Source organism: Aulonocara stuartgranti, assembly GCF_965226115.1.
Source record: "Aulonocara stuartgranti genome assembly, chromosome: 7".
Lineage (NCBI taxonomy): Eukaryota > Metazoa > Chordata > Actinopteri > Cichliformes > Cichlidae > Aulonocara > Aulonocara stuartgranti.
This window is the reverse complement of record NC_138945.1, coordinates 68,710,001-68,726,006: the sequence shown is the minus strand read 5'-3', so window position 1 is coordinate 68,726,006 and position 16,006 is coordinate 68,710,001. Positions and strand designations below refer to the sequence as shown.

Genomic DNA, 16,006 nt, shown 5'->3' with positions numbered 1-16,006 from the left:
AGAGATGCTGCAGGGCGGAGCTTAGAGCAGGAACAGAAAATGCAAGGGACCCCGTCGCCCCAACCCAAGTCCCACTTCCTTTTTAACCCCCCGTCCTCTATCCCACATACACACACATGCATCCCAAGTGCTAAAAGGAAAGTGTTTAGGCAGGAAGACAGTATCCACATACAGCAGTCGTGTCGTCAAAGGGTGGGGGGATACGCCTGTGTTCGTTAGAGCGCTCCAACAGAAATGAGGAGGTGACACAGAAAAAACACAATGCCAGAGCTGCTGGAGTAGACGCAATAGAACAACAAAGCAACAGCACTGAGTGTAGCGTGAGCCGTGTCGATGTCTCTCTAACACACTGATGCTTTTTAAAAGGTCAGAAAGCCGGCGAGCGGCTCTTTCAGCTCTTCTCTGTTCTCCGAAACAGCCCACGAATAAATCTCGGCTATAAGAAGTTTTCCTGTTCTACCAAAGGCAGCATATCTGCAAGTGCTGAAAGGCTTTAAGAAACATTCACTCAAGCAGTATCTTTGAAGCTGTAACTCACACGTGTCATCTCTTGTTTAAACAGAAGTGTTATAAATGTCATGTGTGTGGGTGATTATGGGATGTATAATGTCAAGGAGTTCATAACAGTGAAATGTGAATGAACCTATTTTGTTTTTTGCCACCATTATTTATTAATACATAATAATAATAATACTGATAATAACAACACATTGATATAATGTAACAGTTTCTTCCCAAAAGCCACCCTGAGCTCACACGTGACGACACAGCTCCACCCCCCAATCCAAGGACTTCCCTCTGTACATAAACTACCGTCAATACTGTGCAATAACCCACACTGTAAATATATAACACTTTTATTTGTATATTTGCACACTAACTGTGGATCTCACTGTACATGTGTATAGTGACATTAAAAGACTGAGTCGTGTGACTTTGGCGATCTCTAGTATTCTGGGAGTTCTTGGGAAAACTATTTCAAACGTCATTAAACACAGTTAAATGCAGGCACGGAGCATGTCGTCATGCAGCATGAAACAGCCTTCGAACCAAGTCAGCAGACAGAGCAGTGAGGGCTGCAGACGCACGATCTCGGTCTGATAGGGAAAAGAAAAATCTCCCGTCCAGCAAGGATCAGTATAATGGGAAATATTGCCATGCTAATTAAATCCACAGCCTATCAGCGACTTTGATGAACTGCCCAGAAGGGATATGCAGTATGTATCACTCCCATTACTGCCGGGTCGGGGGGGGGGGTATCTTTACCATTCGACTGTGTAACATCCTCACTGTGCGCATATGGACGCATCTGCTAGTAAAACTGGCAGAGGATGCAGCAGCTCGTTGAAAACTGTTTGGTTCAACAATATTAGTGTTGATTTGAGAATTACGTCAGTCAGATTGCAAAAACAAAAACACTCCAGCTCGTGTTGTCTGAACATATGAGCGTGTTTACTGCTGGATGCCTGGATCTGTCTTGTTGTGTCTTGGGATTTTCAGCTGTCACATCACGTCTCTCGTTCATGACCTTAGCAATACTGTAAATTTCTGTCAAGCGATCATTAAGTACGACACTTTTGATTGAAACTCCTGTGGCACTGGTGCAGAGGTAACAGAGGCAGCCTTTCACGCTCTTTCACGGTTTCTACGTCAACAAATCAGAATCACTAGCTCGTCGTTGAAAAAGGTCCAGGCTGTTTCTTTCGGTGGGATTTTGCTTCTTCCACACAGGTTTGTAAAGACAAATGCACGACTGTGAAACAGCAAGCTCAAAGCTACGCCTGTTTACAACTGCACCGCTATTTATATGGAGGCACAGAAACAACAGATTTTAAATGCAAGCGGCAAAAACAGGACGAAGCTATTTGTGAGCACATTTTGTGGTGGATATTTCCTCTCCTCCAGCGCCCGTCTTCTGGTGCTCCCAGCTCAGAGGGAAGCTTGATGACAGCTGCATAAATAGATGAGCACCTGAACACATTTCGACTTCCTGGAATTCTCCCAGGATTCACTCTATGCTTATAAATAGCAGCGAGTGCTGTGCATTCAAATCAGCTTATTTGTTTTAGGTTATGCGATATAATCGTTAGGGATCCTCTGTGGTTAATGTCACCGCTTCTTTCTTCTCTGCAGTGACGACACTTCACCCGTCCCGGACTCTACAGCCGCCGTGTTGAATCATGTGGAACATTCGCTGTGTCCAAGTTAGAAATTTGTTTATTGTGCGTTGCAGGGAAGAATAATTTGCATGGAGAAAAATAACTCGCATGTACCTTTGCATTCAGTTACAACCTTTGTTAAACAAAAAGTCTGAAAACTATTTTCCGTGGGGACTTCAGTGTCCTCACGTATTCTGCAGCAGGAAGTGAGTAAAAGCCCAGAGGATAATTCCACAGAAGTTCACTGTGTAGCACGACGTGTGGTTTACCACAGAGTCAGTCTGTGGGTCCTAATGGGACTGCATTAGGTATTTATATATAACCCTTTCAGATGTGCACGGCTTGATTTCTTCAGACATTTCTCTCCAGCCCTGTCACAAGCTTTGTGTCCGCTTACATGTGACAAACATAGATCTATCTTTACACTGGCTGCTTGTCGTGTGTGCCGTGACCTTTGTTTTCCTAAATCCAGAATGCATAAACGTGGGACGGATTCACTGGAGAGAGAGAGCACAGCTGTGAACACGTGTCCTTACCGTGGTCTCGTCCTCATGCAGCACCTGGTCATATCCGCTGAGCGCCACACAGAAAATAATGGCTGTGACATCCTCAAAACAATGAATCCACTTCTTCCTCTCTGACCTTTGACCTCCCACATCAAACAGCCTGATGGACACAAGAGACAAACACGGGAAACAAGATCAGATTTTTTAACACAAACATAATTGAAATCGTCAATTATTACATTTGTACAAAATAGAAATAATAAATTAAATTCAGTCAAGTCAAATTAGAAAGTGATTCAATTTGAAGCTCATTTCGAAGCCTGATTCAATTTGAGAACGACTTCTTAGCAGACGTCCAAACTGACGGAGATCCGGGGAGTAAAGCAGCTTTCAGTCCGTGGGTATAACACAGTCCTAATAACAGGTTTACGTCCACACAGAAGGACTCTGGCCTCGCTCCTGGACCTGAAGGTGCTCTGAGGATGTCTGATATTAACAGCTTCCCGAGCGCCGTCACAAAGATCTTCTTGGATTTCCTTCTTTTCTCCTCAGAATCTGATTTTTGAAACAGTTTGTGGTTTAAAGAAACACAGAAACAGTTTTTATGCTGACATCATTTCCTTATACTGTTATCACCGATGATGATCTGACATGTGACTTTCACTTATTTATGCTCTTCAGATAAACAAAGGAGCTCTTATATTTGCTGTCAGAAGGTTGCTATTAGGATTTCCTCTGCATGAGCGAGGACAGTGCCTCTGCGTATGCACACTGTACCTGCTGACTGCGGCGTGTACAGATCAGGGTGTTAGCCTGACGCTAAATCCTATCAGGGTTTTATCACAGTGAGAGAAATGGAGCTTCAGAGTATCTGGATTTGTTTCTCCCGTCTCTCCTCTGCAGCGACAGTTTTCCGGATCGATTACCACAGACACGTGGCAATTTCTGACGTCAGGTTTGATTTTCTGAGGACTGCACTAAAGCTGAAACTGTTGAGGTAGCTCAACATCTGTCACAAGTATACAAAAACACACACTAACCAAAAAACAGGAGTGTGCTGCACTGAAAGTAAGTCAGCTGATGTTGCAAATGACCAGATTCAGATGTGCAATTTTAGAAAAGAACATAACAACCACCCTAAAGGACTTAATCCACAGTGAGATGAAGTCAGTCAAGTCTGTGATGGGTATAATGGTAGGTAGGTTCATGGGTTACACCCAGGAGAGGAACACTGTAGCCTCCCACACACTGCCTGACTGCTAGTAATAGCAACTGAGCTGACAATATTTAGGCTTCTTCAACAAAGCACACCCAGCACAACTCCTACACAACGGTGAGAGTGACAGCAGAACGAACTGCACAATATAACCCAAGCAAAAGAAGGAGGAAAAGCAAAACAAGCATTAGCTGCCAAACGTGATGTGCATCCATCCAGAAAAATAATTGGTGTCTATGCTACACGTATTAACCCCTCTGCTGTCTTCAGTTAGGACATGAATGTGTGCTTATACCTGCACACATCCACAGAAGTAGGGCGGAAAATGAGCGATTAGATTAGACGCCAGAACAGGACTCGCCCCTTCTCTTTCCCATAATGCCTCTCCTCTCTGTCATCATTCCCACGGCTCCTTGTTCTAATTGAATCAGAGCTCATTTAAAAGGAAGGGAATCATAAATATAGACACTTGTTTAAAGCATTTAATCTCATTAATTACAGGCTGGAGTTCCTACTGTACGCTTGGCTAGAGGAGCAGTAAGAGGCACCGCTGAGAGTGAAGCACCGAGCGCACACATCGGGGCAGCAGTCGCTTTGGATACTGACCTGAAATGAAGGTTTTTGAAGGTAAAGTGTGTCTCGACGATGCCTGTGGTCTTCACTCGGGTCCTCAGGATGTCCTGCTCTGTGGGCTGGTAGTCCGCCGCACCAATTCGATCTAGGCTGTCTAGATAGCTGCACACAGACACACAAAACTCAGAATCTGACACAACAACTGTTTGTGTACCCATACAACAACTGCAGGAAAATACCACGTGTAAATGAGGTCCAAAAACATCACAAATTTCCCTGAAGTGTCCTTTACATCCACCAGGAGCTCATGTAAGTGGCTCAATGTTGATGACTGCATTGACAGAGATGTGAATGGATTTGTGGTGCTATGGCCTACTTTCAATTTAAGTGTGAATTTGTGTTGCATAATGAGCACAATCTGACACCCACCCACCCACCACTGTAGATCTGCAAATATCTGAGCTAATTCCAGGTGCTTCTGTTCTTTCCCTGCTCCTTCTATGGGAAGTGAGCCTCAAATCAGCACTGTAGCAACAGCAATGTGTCACATGGTTCAATATCTCATTGTAGAAATCTATTTTAGTGGCTCAGAAATGTTGATTAAATTTTGGTTTACTGGATAACAGCAAACTTCTCGCTGCTACACATTAGAAGAATAACGTCTGTATACAAAGTTACCACATGGAGCAGCCACTTGGTAACAAGTGAGGAAGGGGAATGGGAGGATTCACTTATGTAACGGAATATCCCTGGAAGAGGGCCTTTATTTTTTAATGTGCACGTATAAATCAAATAATCGTGAACAGCAGAATCCAGAGAATCGTTCTCTCAGTCACTCGAGCTCTCACACTATCTACTGTAGCACACAGCTAAGGGCGACAGAAGGAAGAGCTACAGTTATGTTAGAGTCACTTTGTGATTGTTAGGCTTGCCTTCCTCTTTAACACCTGAATACTGCTCTGGTTCCAGCTAATGTGCACCTTGGAAGGTTTAATCCCTCATTTTTTCCTTTCTTGTTTATTCCCTTCTTTAAATTAAGGTCAATCTCACCATCGGGGCGAAGGAAACAGACAGTAAGTAACATTTACAAAGGTTATAAAAGTGTTCATGAAGCACCTTCCATAGACGAGTGGTCACAAAGTGCTGGACACAAATAAAGTAAAATAAATAAGAAAATTAAAAGCCATAAACAAGATGCATAATAAATTAAAATCAGTAAAAGTATCAACTGAAAACCAAGTTTAAAGTCCACAGAGTCATCTGAATGTAACTGTAATAGGTGACTAGCCCAAAGCCTTGGTGCCACAGATGCATATCTTTAATCTAGAAACTGTTCAAAGTGTTGTTTCAGAGCCGTTAGGAGGATCATTAGTTACTTTTAAAAGACAAAAGCTAGAGAGATGACGAGAAAAAGAAATGGATGGTACACTGTCACAGCTTCAGCGATAAGAACAACTGATTACAGAGAAAGGAATCTGAATTATATTGTGATTAAAATGTGAAAGCTGTAAGGAGGACACAAGAAGACTGGATATTTTTATCCTGAGCAAAGATGAAAGTGTGAACAGCTGAGCCTCGATTTATTTCTGAAACTGAAAACAAACAAGCACCACATCCTGAAGATGTGCGCACCATGTTTCTACACAGCATCCGTTGACTGGATTAGTGACTTGGTGTTAAAGCATGTTTCAATTCACAAAATGAAAGGATGCTAATTAGATTACAAGGCAGTCAGTCAAACAAACCAGAGCACTTCATTACAAAGCAATCCAAAGCAGATCAATTATGCCGAGTGGTTCATGCAATTTGTGTGAACCACTCGGTATTTCAAACTGAAAAGTCACAAACATTTTGCAAAGAAACAGCAGATTTCCAAAACCTAGCACGTGGGAAATGTAAATAATGAGCCCAAAGAACTGCGAGGAGCTTAGAAGGTTTACTAAGAAAGAAGGGTTAGGGTTAGGGTTAGGTTATTTGCCATTCGTGACCTTCAGGAGGTCTGACCCTCTCTAACAAGAACACGTCCGCTCCTCCTGTTGGTTGTTTCCATTCTGCTGTTAGGCTTCACAGAAACACCTTTTCACACGAACTCACACTAACACAAATGCCATTATATAATGTGCAGAGCTGCAGTCCCACAAAGGTCTCAAACACACAGTAATGTCAACTACATATCACCTTCGGACAGGCAGATGACTTTTTGTAACCTGTGTTAGGCTGTTTTTAGCGGACATACTTCTTGGTACGCTAGGTCAATGAACACCGACCTCAGGAGTACATACAACATTATGGCTTAATCACTAAAAGAATGCTTGACCAAAAGCAACTTTCAACAGACTTGATGCTGATCTGCCACATCATTGGGCTTTGGCTACTAACTAATGTGTAGCTGAGTAGCTAGCTAATCTAGCAAACCAGACATGATAAGCCCAGCAGATGTTTGTAGGCGTAGCTTCTATAGAGTTATATTTTACTAAGGGGGGAAATACAGGGTCACTGTTTATTAAATTTCCAGTAAAGTGTTTAATAATTACAACAGTGGTTAACTTAATTAGTGCTGTGCCAAGGAACAATGATCTCTGACACGGTCAGACTGATCGCTAACTGCTAACTGCTCGGCAATCAAGCTGATTTCTACTTTATGTTCCCGTCCAGGCTGGAAAACTACACTGTAAAAAAAAATCCTAAAAAAACAGTAATTTTCCGGCAGCTGGGGCACCAAAATAATACGATAAAATCACAGAAAATAACTTTCCCATGAAAATACGGTTATTTTCAGTAATGACAATACAGTTTGTTGCCCTAATTTTACATGGGATTTTGCCTTTTTCAAGTGCTTTTAAACATTAAATTAGGAACAATTTTATGTGATTAAACAATGAAATTACCTATAAAAAAGGTCAATGAATGCAGCACTATGAATAATAATACTTAAATGTACAGAAATATACAGTTAACAGTCGGTCAGTGCATTTAAAACTCAGGAGAGCATGGTACTAGCTTCCTCTCAGAGAGCAGCACGGCTCTTCCCGAAAACCCTTAGTGTCTAAATGCATTTAAAATTGAGGGTAGGGCACCAGCGCCAGAGGTGGTTTGGAGTACACCGCGATTTTTTGTTTTTATGGGCCGATGGATCTTTTTTTTTTTTTTTATATTATATAGGGTATATATAATGAAAGGTGTTGGATTGGCCAATTGGTCATGATTGACTCTGGGCTGGACCAATTACAGCTGAGGAGGCTGGATGCACCCTCCCCCTTGTTTAGCAATCACGTGATTTTTGCGCATTGCATGCTGGGAACTCGTGGCAAAACAATCCAAGTACCTGCATCAAATGCAAGCATTTGCAGCACCGCAAAACGTTCATTCTCCGGTTCCAATACCTTCTTGTTTTTTCTTTGCCGCAAAAAAAGGAATGTACAAAACAAAAGGAGAACAATGCCGGTCCGTACAAAGACAGACTCGACGAAAAGACAAAGAAAAGATACGAGGAAAAAATCAAAGGAGTGAAAGGGTCAGACCCTTACGAGCACACAGAGGGACAAAAGACGTTAGCGTGCTGCCCAACTTTCACCACGCTCATATTTATAATTATACGGTTCTTGGAGTGAGTGCATACACTCATGAAGTTTAGTAACTTCAGGTCACTGCAACAAGCCCAGGTACAGTTTACCGACGGATGGGTGCAGGACCTTGAAATGCACCGTGTAGAACGAAAGACCATCGTACGAACAAAGGTAAGTTTACCAGTCTCACAAATCGTCGTCATAAATATACATTCCTTAACCGTTTATTAATATAACCTTTGAGCTCAACGGTAATTAATTAGTAGTAGAAATAATTTCTGGTACGCATTACAGAAATGTAGCAGTGACAATAATATTGTATGCTGTAATCGTACTGGACAATTAGTGATACAAAAAACCTGTTTTATCCTGTGAATAAAAGTATATGGTTTTGTCAATGTACCATAATAACAGAAGCGAAACGCAATATTGTGTCAGGACAATTCACTATTTATGCACAATAAACAAAGGAGCATAGCGCGACAATTTCTGTTCAGCGCCAGACTTGCTTGTAACCTATATCACCAATTATGTTAAGAAAAATGACGCATTAACTACAACAGCAGACTGACCTTTGTGGAAATGCTTGGAGCAGACTAACCTGTGAGCTGGAGTGTTCTGCGACGTTATATTTGGTATATCCAGACCATCCGTCGGCTCTTACTTCGGAAACATGGCTTAAAAAATTTCTCTTCAACAACGTAATCCGATAAAAAAAAAACCAAACACTCTCTTTACCCGTCGGCTTCCCGTGGCTGTCATGCGACCGGCTATTGCAGTTAATAATACAACAGCTTCTTGCCATTTTTTGGGTTTCTTTTTATCGCTGTGTAACTGAGTTCAATTGAAAGCCTGCGTGCGCTAGTACCGCTTGCCACGAGTTCCCAGAATCCTTTGCGGTTTTACCCCTGAATGACGTCACATTTTCAATCTTTATCCTGGTGGGCCAAAATGCCCGGGCCGATTTTTTGTCCCAGTCCAGCCTTGATTTTAACAATCTAAATATGTACAGATAGATACATTTAACAAACAAGAAAATTAAGTTTTATTACATTTACAGTGATTTTACGTTAATTTACATTTGAAATGTAATATCACAGTCTATTTATGTAAATTTAATGATATTCTAGAAGAACAGTACAAAACTGTAAAATACACAGTAAAATACTTTTGTATCACAAATTTTTTTACAGTGTAGGTAATATGGATAATGGACAAGATTTCCAGCTGTGCTTGATATTCCCCACTGGTTATGATTTGATGTGTATTCTACAGCTAAACATTTTATTCTGATATATACCTTATCTGTTTCTGAAAATGGCAAGAATCCAATCACGGTTCTTAAGTAAAATGGGATTTCAATAATTATCTCTTTCATGTTTGCTGTCATTCCAAATGTGATTAAAGTTGGGAAAACCCTAAACTGGGCTAGTTATGTCCATGAAAATGGACGAATAAACCTCTGTGAGTACAACAGCCCGCAGTATTGTTAACAAAGCTATAACACTGAACACTAATTAACTAAAACCGCCGTAAAGTGCCATGGAAGAGCTGCATTTCTAAATTGTTTTTGGAGTAATAGCCAACCACAATAACAGGAAACCCACCCGACAGGGACATCTTACACAGAGAGTACGAGAGAGCCAGATATATGGAGTACAGCTGTATCGATCCCCTGCTGTATAAACTCAAGTGCAGTGACTCTACGTGAGCCATTTACTAGTGCAGTGGCTCACTACAGAAACACAATCCATCAAGTGGGAGCCATAAGCAGCCTGTCAGCTCTATACTTACGGTAACACAAAAAGCTTCTCATGTTTACATTAAAGCAACGATTTATTGTATAAACATCACAATACATACAGTACACCCATATACTCTATCTTCAAGTTTAAACTAAATAAAATTTGTTATTACCATTGTAACAGTGACACAGAATTTACTATCTCCACGCAGCATTATGTTTTTTTATGGCAAGAGAGGGGTTGGCTTAACCGTCTTAACCCATAGCTGTTGCTAAGGAACCAGCCTTTAGTTGGTTAGATGCGTCCCCTACTGCGATGTCCTGACACATATTTAAAACCAGCACTTTTCTACAGAAGCAGCAGCTACGTGATGCAAACCCATGAAAGCTAGCCACAACATAAAAGTGCTCTGAGTCAACAGAGGAAAAATCCCTGTCATTACTTAGCACGAATGAGAAGAAGACCAGGAAATCACACACACACACACACACACACGCACGCACGCACACTCGCACACACACACACACTCGCACACTCGCACACTCACACACACACACACGCACACACACACACACACACACACGCACACACACACACACACTCGCACACACACGCGCTGCAGTGGACAAACCAGCATCACTGTGTATAGCAGTGATCTAATAAATGATCAACATGGCTAAAGCAGCTTTGCATTATGACCCAATAACATGTACAGCGAGTCTAAATAGTCAAATGTAATGCAAGCTGTAGAATCAATATATTGAGCACAAAACAGAGACTGTGACATTTAACTGTAACGTTTATCCAACATCGATGACGGAGTGTTTGTAATAGCTGTGCATTATGCACGAGCTCTGTATTCAAGTCTTTTTAGCCTGATGAACTCAGCCAATACTTACAGCATCCATTTAATAGGGGTGCAACGATATTCGTATCGATATTGAACCGTTCGATACAGTGCTTTCGGTTCGGTACGCATATGTATCGAACAATACAAAATTTGTAATTTATTTTATCAACTTTCCTTCTGACGATGCTGTCTGTGTTGAGCACTCAGTGAATCTGCGTTCGACTACTCCTCCTAGGCTCGACAGTGCAGCCTAGGCGGAGTAGTCGAATGCAGATTCACTGAGCGCTCAACACAGACAGCATCGTCAGAAGGAAGAGCGCAGGGCAAGCTAGCGAGACAGAAGTTAAGCTCTCCTTGCAACATGGCAAACTGAACCTCCCCCACCCTCATTCAGATCTGGCGTTTGGAATTATTTTGGTTTTCATGTGACGTATGACCCTGAAGGTAAGCGCGTCATGGACAAAGTAAAACAGTATGTTGGATGTGCCACGCAATGCTCAATTACATGGGTGGGAACTAGTGTGTTAGCGCAGTTAGCTCGTTAACGTGTTGGCCGTCTAGCCCCACGCACGGGGCTATCAGGGGTAGCTCGTTAACGGAGATTTGCCGTGTTGTGGCGTTAACGTCATTTCAACGAGATTAACGCTGACAGCTCTAGTGAGAACACAACGAATATGACTGCACATTTACGCCGACATCATCCTAGTGCAAAGACAAGTGGAAGCAGACCAAAAAAGCAAGCATGCTACAAACTTTAGCCGAGTCATTTAGACAGCTGTTAGCACAGGATTCTCCTTATGGGGACCTGATATGTTTAATATGCTGCTGAGAATATAGCCCAGAAGAAGCGGATAGTATAGCTTTTATTTTGGAAAGAGCCATTTCTCTGTAATAAACTCTTTTCCAAAGATGAGGGATTCCTCAATCAGATACAGGGCTCGCAATATCGCTAGCCCTACGTCCCGGGGCTAGCGATTTTTTCAGTCGGCTACCAAAATCTATCTCTGCCCTGCCCGTCGGGCTATTGTAGGAAAAATATATGTCAATGCTTTTGCATTCTTTCAGAAATGTAGCTGGGTAATTATGTCATTGGCATCGGTGAGCCACTGTCAATATGTGACATATTGCAATCGCGTTTGAATTTGCGCTTGTTTTTTTGCTTTCACTTTGCAATCGTGCGAACTGTGTATAGAGAGCGACAGCACTGATCTGTGAGTGATGATAATTTGTGCACCAATTCCTCTGACATCGTCTTATTAATTGTTAGCTTACTATGCAAACATGACAAGTGAAATCTCTTATGTGAGTGAGTGTGTAAAAGCATTTCAGTTCTGCTGAGCCAAATAAGACAGGTCAGGGTGAAGAAGTGACAGCCAAAGAAAAGCTTACCACAAAACGGAGAAGTTATGACAAATCAGACTATAAGGCAAAAAGAAAGTGCAGCTTTATGGTTTCATGGACAAAAGAATTTCTGTGGCTGCAATATGACGAGCTAAATAACCAGGGCTGCACATAAGTGGTCCGCAGGTGCGCATTCGCTGTCAAAATAAAAAACACGCACAAGGGTTAGGGTTAGGGTTAAATTTAAAAACTGTACTTTTGAGTTAAAATATATATTTATAATTTTAATAAATGACAAATTAAAAAGGCATGAACATTTTTTTTGTATCGAAAAAAAATCGAACCGTGACACCAAAGTATCGAACCGAACCGAACCGTGAATTTTGTGTATCGTTGCACCCCTACCATTTAACTACTTTGCCTGGTATTTGTATGTAATTTCATATGTGCAAGATTGGTGTTCACGTTTTGAATGACTGACTGTGTCATAAAGGCAGTGGATGTAAATCACAGTCAGAGTGTATGTGCATTGTGCTAAATAGGTCAGCCCATGCAGGGTATTTGCACAGAGACAGACAGAGAGGTGCTTCAGGCAGGACTTGCTCCTCTCACAATAGACCCTTCTGCTTTCTATGCAATAAAAAGACATTAGATGCACTCGTGAGTACCAACACACAAAAAAGTACTATTAATATTACTAATAACTGCCAACTTTGGACCGTTTTATAACATTCTCCACATGAGAAATAACATCAAATTTATCTTCTGTTAAGGGTTTTCAATAAAGACACACACACACAGGTTGAACCTAGTGTGGTCTGATCATGTGATATGTGTCCTATCAGTTCATAGGCTGGTTGCTCTGTTCTGCTCCACAGGCCACAACATAGTAGGCAGAGTGCATCAATCTTTAACGTGACATTTAGCACAGACAAACTACACACACACACACACACACACACACACACACACACACACACACACACACACACACACACACAGTGGATGTTACTTAAGTTACTGATTACATGTAAATGCTGATAGGAGTATGTTTGTAATCCTTCAAAGGATCCTTCACTTTGCCTCCTCCATTTCTCTCGCTCTCTCGCCGTGCCTTGTGCCCTTCACGTGACCTTTTATTACCTTTTCTCTCGCAGCCTGTATCTTTAAATGATAACATCCATGTAACTTTCACTGAGTCCTCTGTCACGATCTTTTTTTTTTATGTCGTGCTGTAATTTTACTGGATGTAAGAAGCACAATTAAACGACAAACACGGCACTTGAGGGAAATGACTGCTTCTTCTTCCTCTCTACCCCACCCACTCGCTCTCTCTCTCTTCCTACCTACACATGCACTCAGCATAAGATAGACCCAGTAATGGCGATTGACTGTAATAGGCGGGGTATGATTGCATGAATAAACAGTAGTGTGTATGTGTTTAAGTTCACGTGTTGTGTTTAAAGCGGTGTAGCAGCTACTAATGACTCATGTATTCATCTGGTCTCAGTAAATCAGGGATCTGCTGACGCAAACACAAAGACAAATATATTTGCTGTGATGATTTGGTGCATCTGTGGGTATCACTACAAACACTTTGTGTCTACAGCCACCAAAGGGATGGGAATCATGCTTAAACTCAGGGTTCCCCCTACTGAGCCGACAGTCTTATCAAACGGGATTTCTAGTTTTTTCCTCGAAATTCACAAAGTGCTAAAGTTTACTGTCTGTTGCTTAAAGTTTGAAGCGATTTGCTTTAGTCCAAAGTTACGCAGCAACTTGTGTTCAGCGGTCAACTGCAGGCAGCACGCTTCTCAGGTTGTTAACCATGCAAGCTAGCTATAAGCTATTAGCATTAGCCGGAAACGTCCCAGGTGCTGAGGTTTTGCAGACAGTTGACGGCAACATTAACTTGTCGGCCGTGTTGGATGTGTTTGTAATCCTTCAAAGATGTCTGTAATTAAATAAAGATGTCAATGTAAGATGAAGCAAACGAGGTCCAAGTCACACTGACCTACAGACCACACAGTTCCCCAACCAGTTGGCAAAACCTCCCTGTGATTGCTTTGGCTGCTAGCACACTGCTAACTTTTTCATTAAGCTAACTTTTGGATCAGATTTAGGTTTTTATTTTTGTTATAATGGATTCAGTACTGATATTGATAATGTTTACAGCCTCACAACAAAAACACGCAGAAATAAGCACATGGACGTACTACTGCGCTGAATCGTTGAGCTGGTACTCTCGTGCGCGACTGAAGCACTCCTGGATGCCCGAGTCAGACCACAGACGCATCATGGCGGAGAGCAGCTCAGCAGAGTAAGGCTCCGTGTCCTCCATACGACTGACCACATCGCACACCATCTTAGCATCCGCCTGAAAGAAAACACAGCAGGGAGGCAGCTCCAGGTTAGCGCTGTCAGTGGAGTGAAGAGGCTGTGGCATTACAAGAGCATCATACTGATTATGAGACGCTGGAGTACAACAGTGTAGCACTGTGTAAACAATGTAATCAAACCATCTTTGTGAGAAATATTTAGAATGTAAAAGTTTCAGACGTAGCACGAAATGTGTACACGTGTAACACGTGTGTCCTTGCAAAGAAAAGCGTCTGGACTTCTTTGAGTTGCTTGAAGACGTTTCACCTCTCATCCGAGAAGCTTCTTCAGTTCTAAGGTCAAATGGTGGAGAGTCCCAGATTTAAACCTAGTGGGAGTTTCCCCCCACAGAGGGACAAAAGGACCCCCTGATGATCCTCTAATCGCCTGAGCCAAGGTGTGAAACTGGGTGTGGGTCCCAATCAGCCAGAGTTTCAGGTGAGCTCATTGTGAAACCTGGCCCCACCCTGTCATGTGATTTCCTGAGGTCAGATGGCCCAGGATGTGAGTGGGCGTTAAGGCGTCTGGGGAGGGATCTCAAAACTGGATTATAGATGGCAGAGAGTTGGTGTCGTAAACCAACCGATCTACATCGGAGAGACCAAACAGCCACTTCACAAGCGGAACACAGAAGAGCCACCTCCACAGGACAAGACTCAGCAGTCCGTCTGCATCTAAAGGTCAAAGGTCACTCTTTCAAGGATGCCAATGTTCACATTTTGGACAGAGAGGACAGATGGTTTGAAAGAGGAGTGAAAGAAGCATCTATGTCCACTGTGAGCGACCATCTTTGAACAGAGGCGGGGTTTACGACACCAACTCTCTGCCATCTATAATCCAGTTTTGAGATCCCTTCCCAGACGCCTTAACGCCCACTCACATCCTGGGCCATCTGACCTCAGGAAATCACATGATAAGGTGGGGCCAGGTTTCACAATGACCTCACCCGAAACTCTGGCTGATTGTGACCCACACCCAGTTTCACACCTTGTCTCAGGCGATTAGAGGATCATCAGGGGGTCCTTTTGTCCCTCTGTGGGGGGTCACTCCCACTAGGTTTATATCTGGGACTCTCCACCATTTGACCTTAGAACTGAAGAAGCTTCTCGGATGAGAGGTGAAACGTCTTCAAGCAACTCAAAGAAGTCCAGACGCTTTTGTTTGCAAGCTCCTTAGATTAATTAGAGGGCAAGCAGAAATAAAAAAATGTCAAGAATATGACAAGAAGGAAGACAAAACAGAGTGACAGCCATTTCTTCTCTTGGTACAATGTTTCCACAGGAAGTGATGTAAAAACCAGATTAGCACAAAGCTGCAACAACATACAGACAGTCGACTTCAAACATTTGGACTTTATTGGCTAATAACAGCAAACACGAACAAAAAAGACCTCTTTCAACATTTTAGAGCAGCTGGGAGGGACAGAGCTTTTTTAGCCTGTTTGTTTTTAGCTGCAGAGGCCCAAAGAGGCGGTTGTTGTCGTACAGCTGTGATCTGCTTCCTTCAGGGGCAGAGCCAGCTGATCTGCACTGGCTGCCTCCTGGACAAAGGCGGCAGCTACATCAGCTCCTGGTAACTGATACAGCTGAAGAGGAGTTGCTGTTTGGGGCATGTGATTACAAATGTCAGCGCCGCGCTCCTAGCTTTGGGTTATACCCAAACTTTATTTCA

At 42.5% G+C, this 16,006-nt stretch overlaps 1 protein-coding gene and 1 long non-coding RNA gene across 3 annotated transcripts in view; one reads left to right on the top strand and one right to left on the bottom strand.

Annotated features, from left to right (window-relative positions):
• Nucleotides 1–16,006, top strand: part of LOC309710150 — a 394,879-nt gene that overhangs the window by 72,468 nt on the left and 306,405 nt on the right. The gene's annotated exons all lie outside the window — the stretch shown is intronic.
• Nucleotides 1–16,006, bottom strand: part of LOC309710138 (guanine nucleotide-binding protein G(o) subunit alpha) — a 135,881-nt gene that overhangs the window by 14,743 nt on the left and 105,132 nt on the right. For both annotated transcript variants that reach the window (XM_082539391.1, XM_082539392.1), the window contains exons 4-6: nucleotides 14,173–14,333; nucleotides 4,488–4,616; nucleotides 2,696–2,825 (exon numbers count right to left, since the gene is read on the bottom strand). In XM_082539391.1, the coding sequence (XP_082395517.1) occupies nucleotides 2,696–2,825; nucleotides 4,488–4,616; nucleotides 14,173–14,333 (420 nt within the window). The remainder of the gene's footprint in view (nucleotides 1–2,695; nucleotides 2,826–4,487; nucleotides 4,617–14,172; nucleotides 14,334–16,006) is intronic.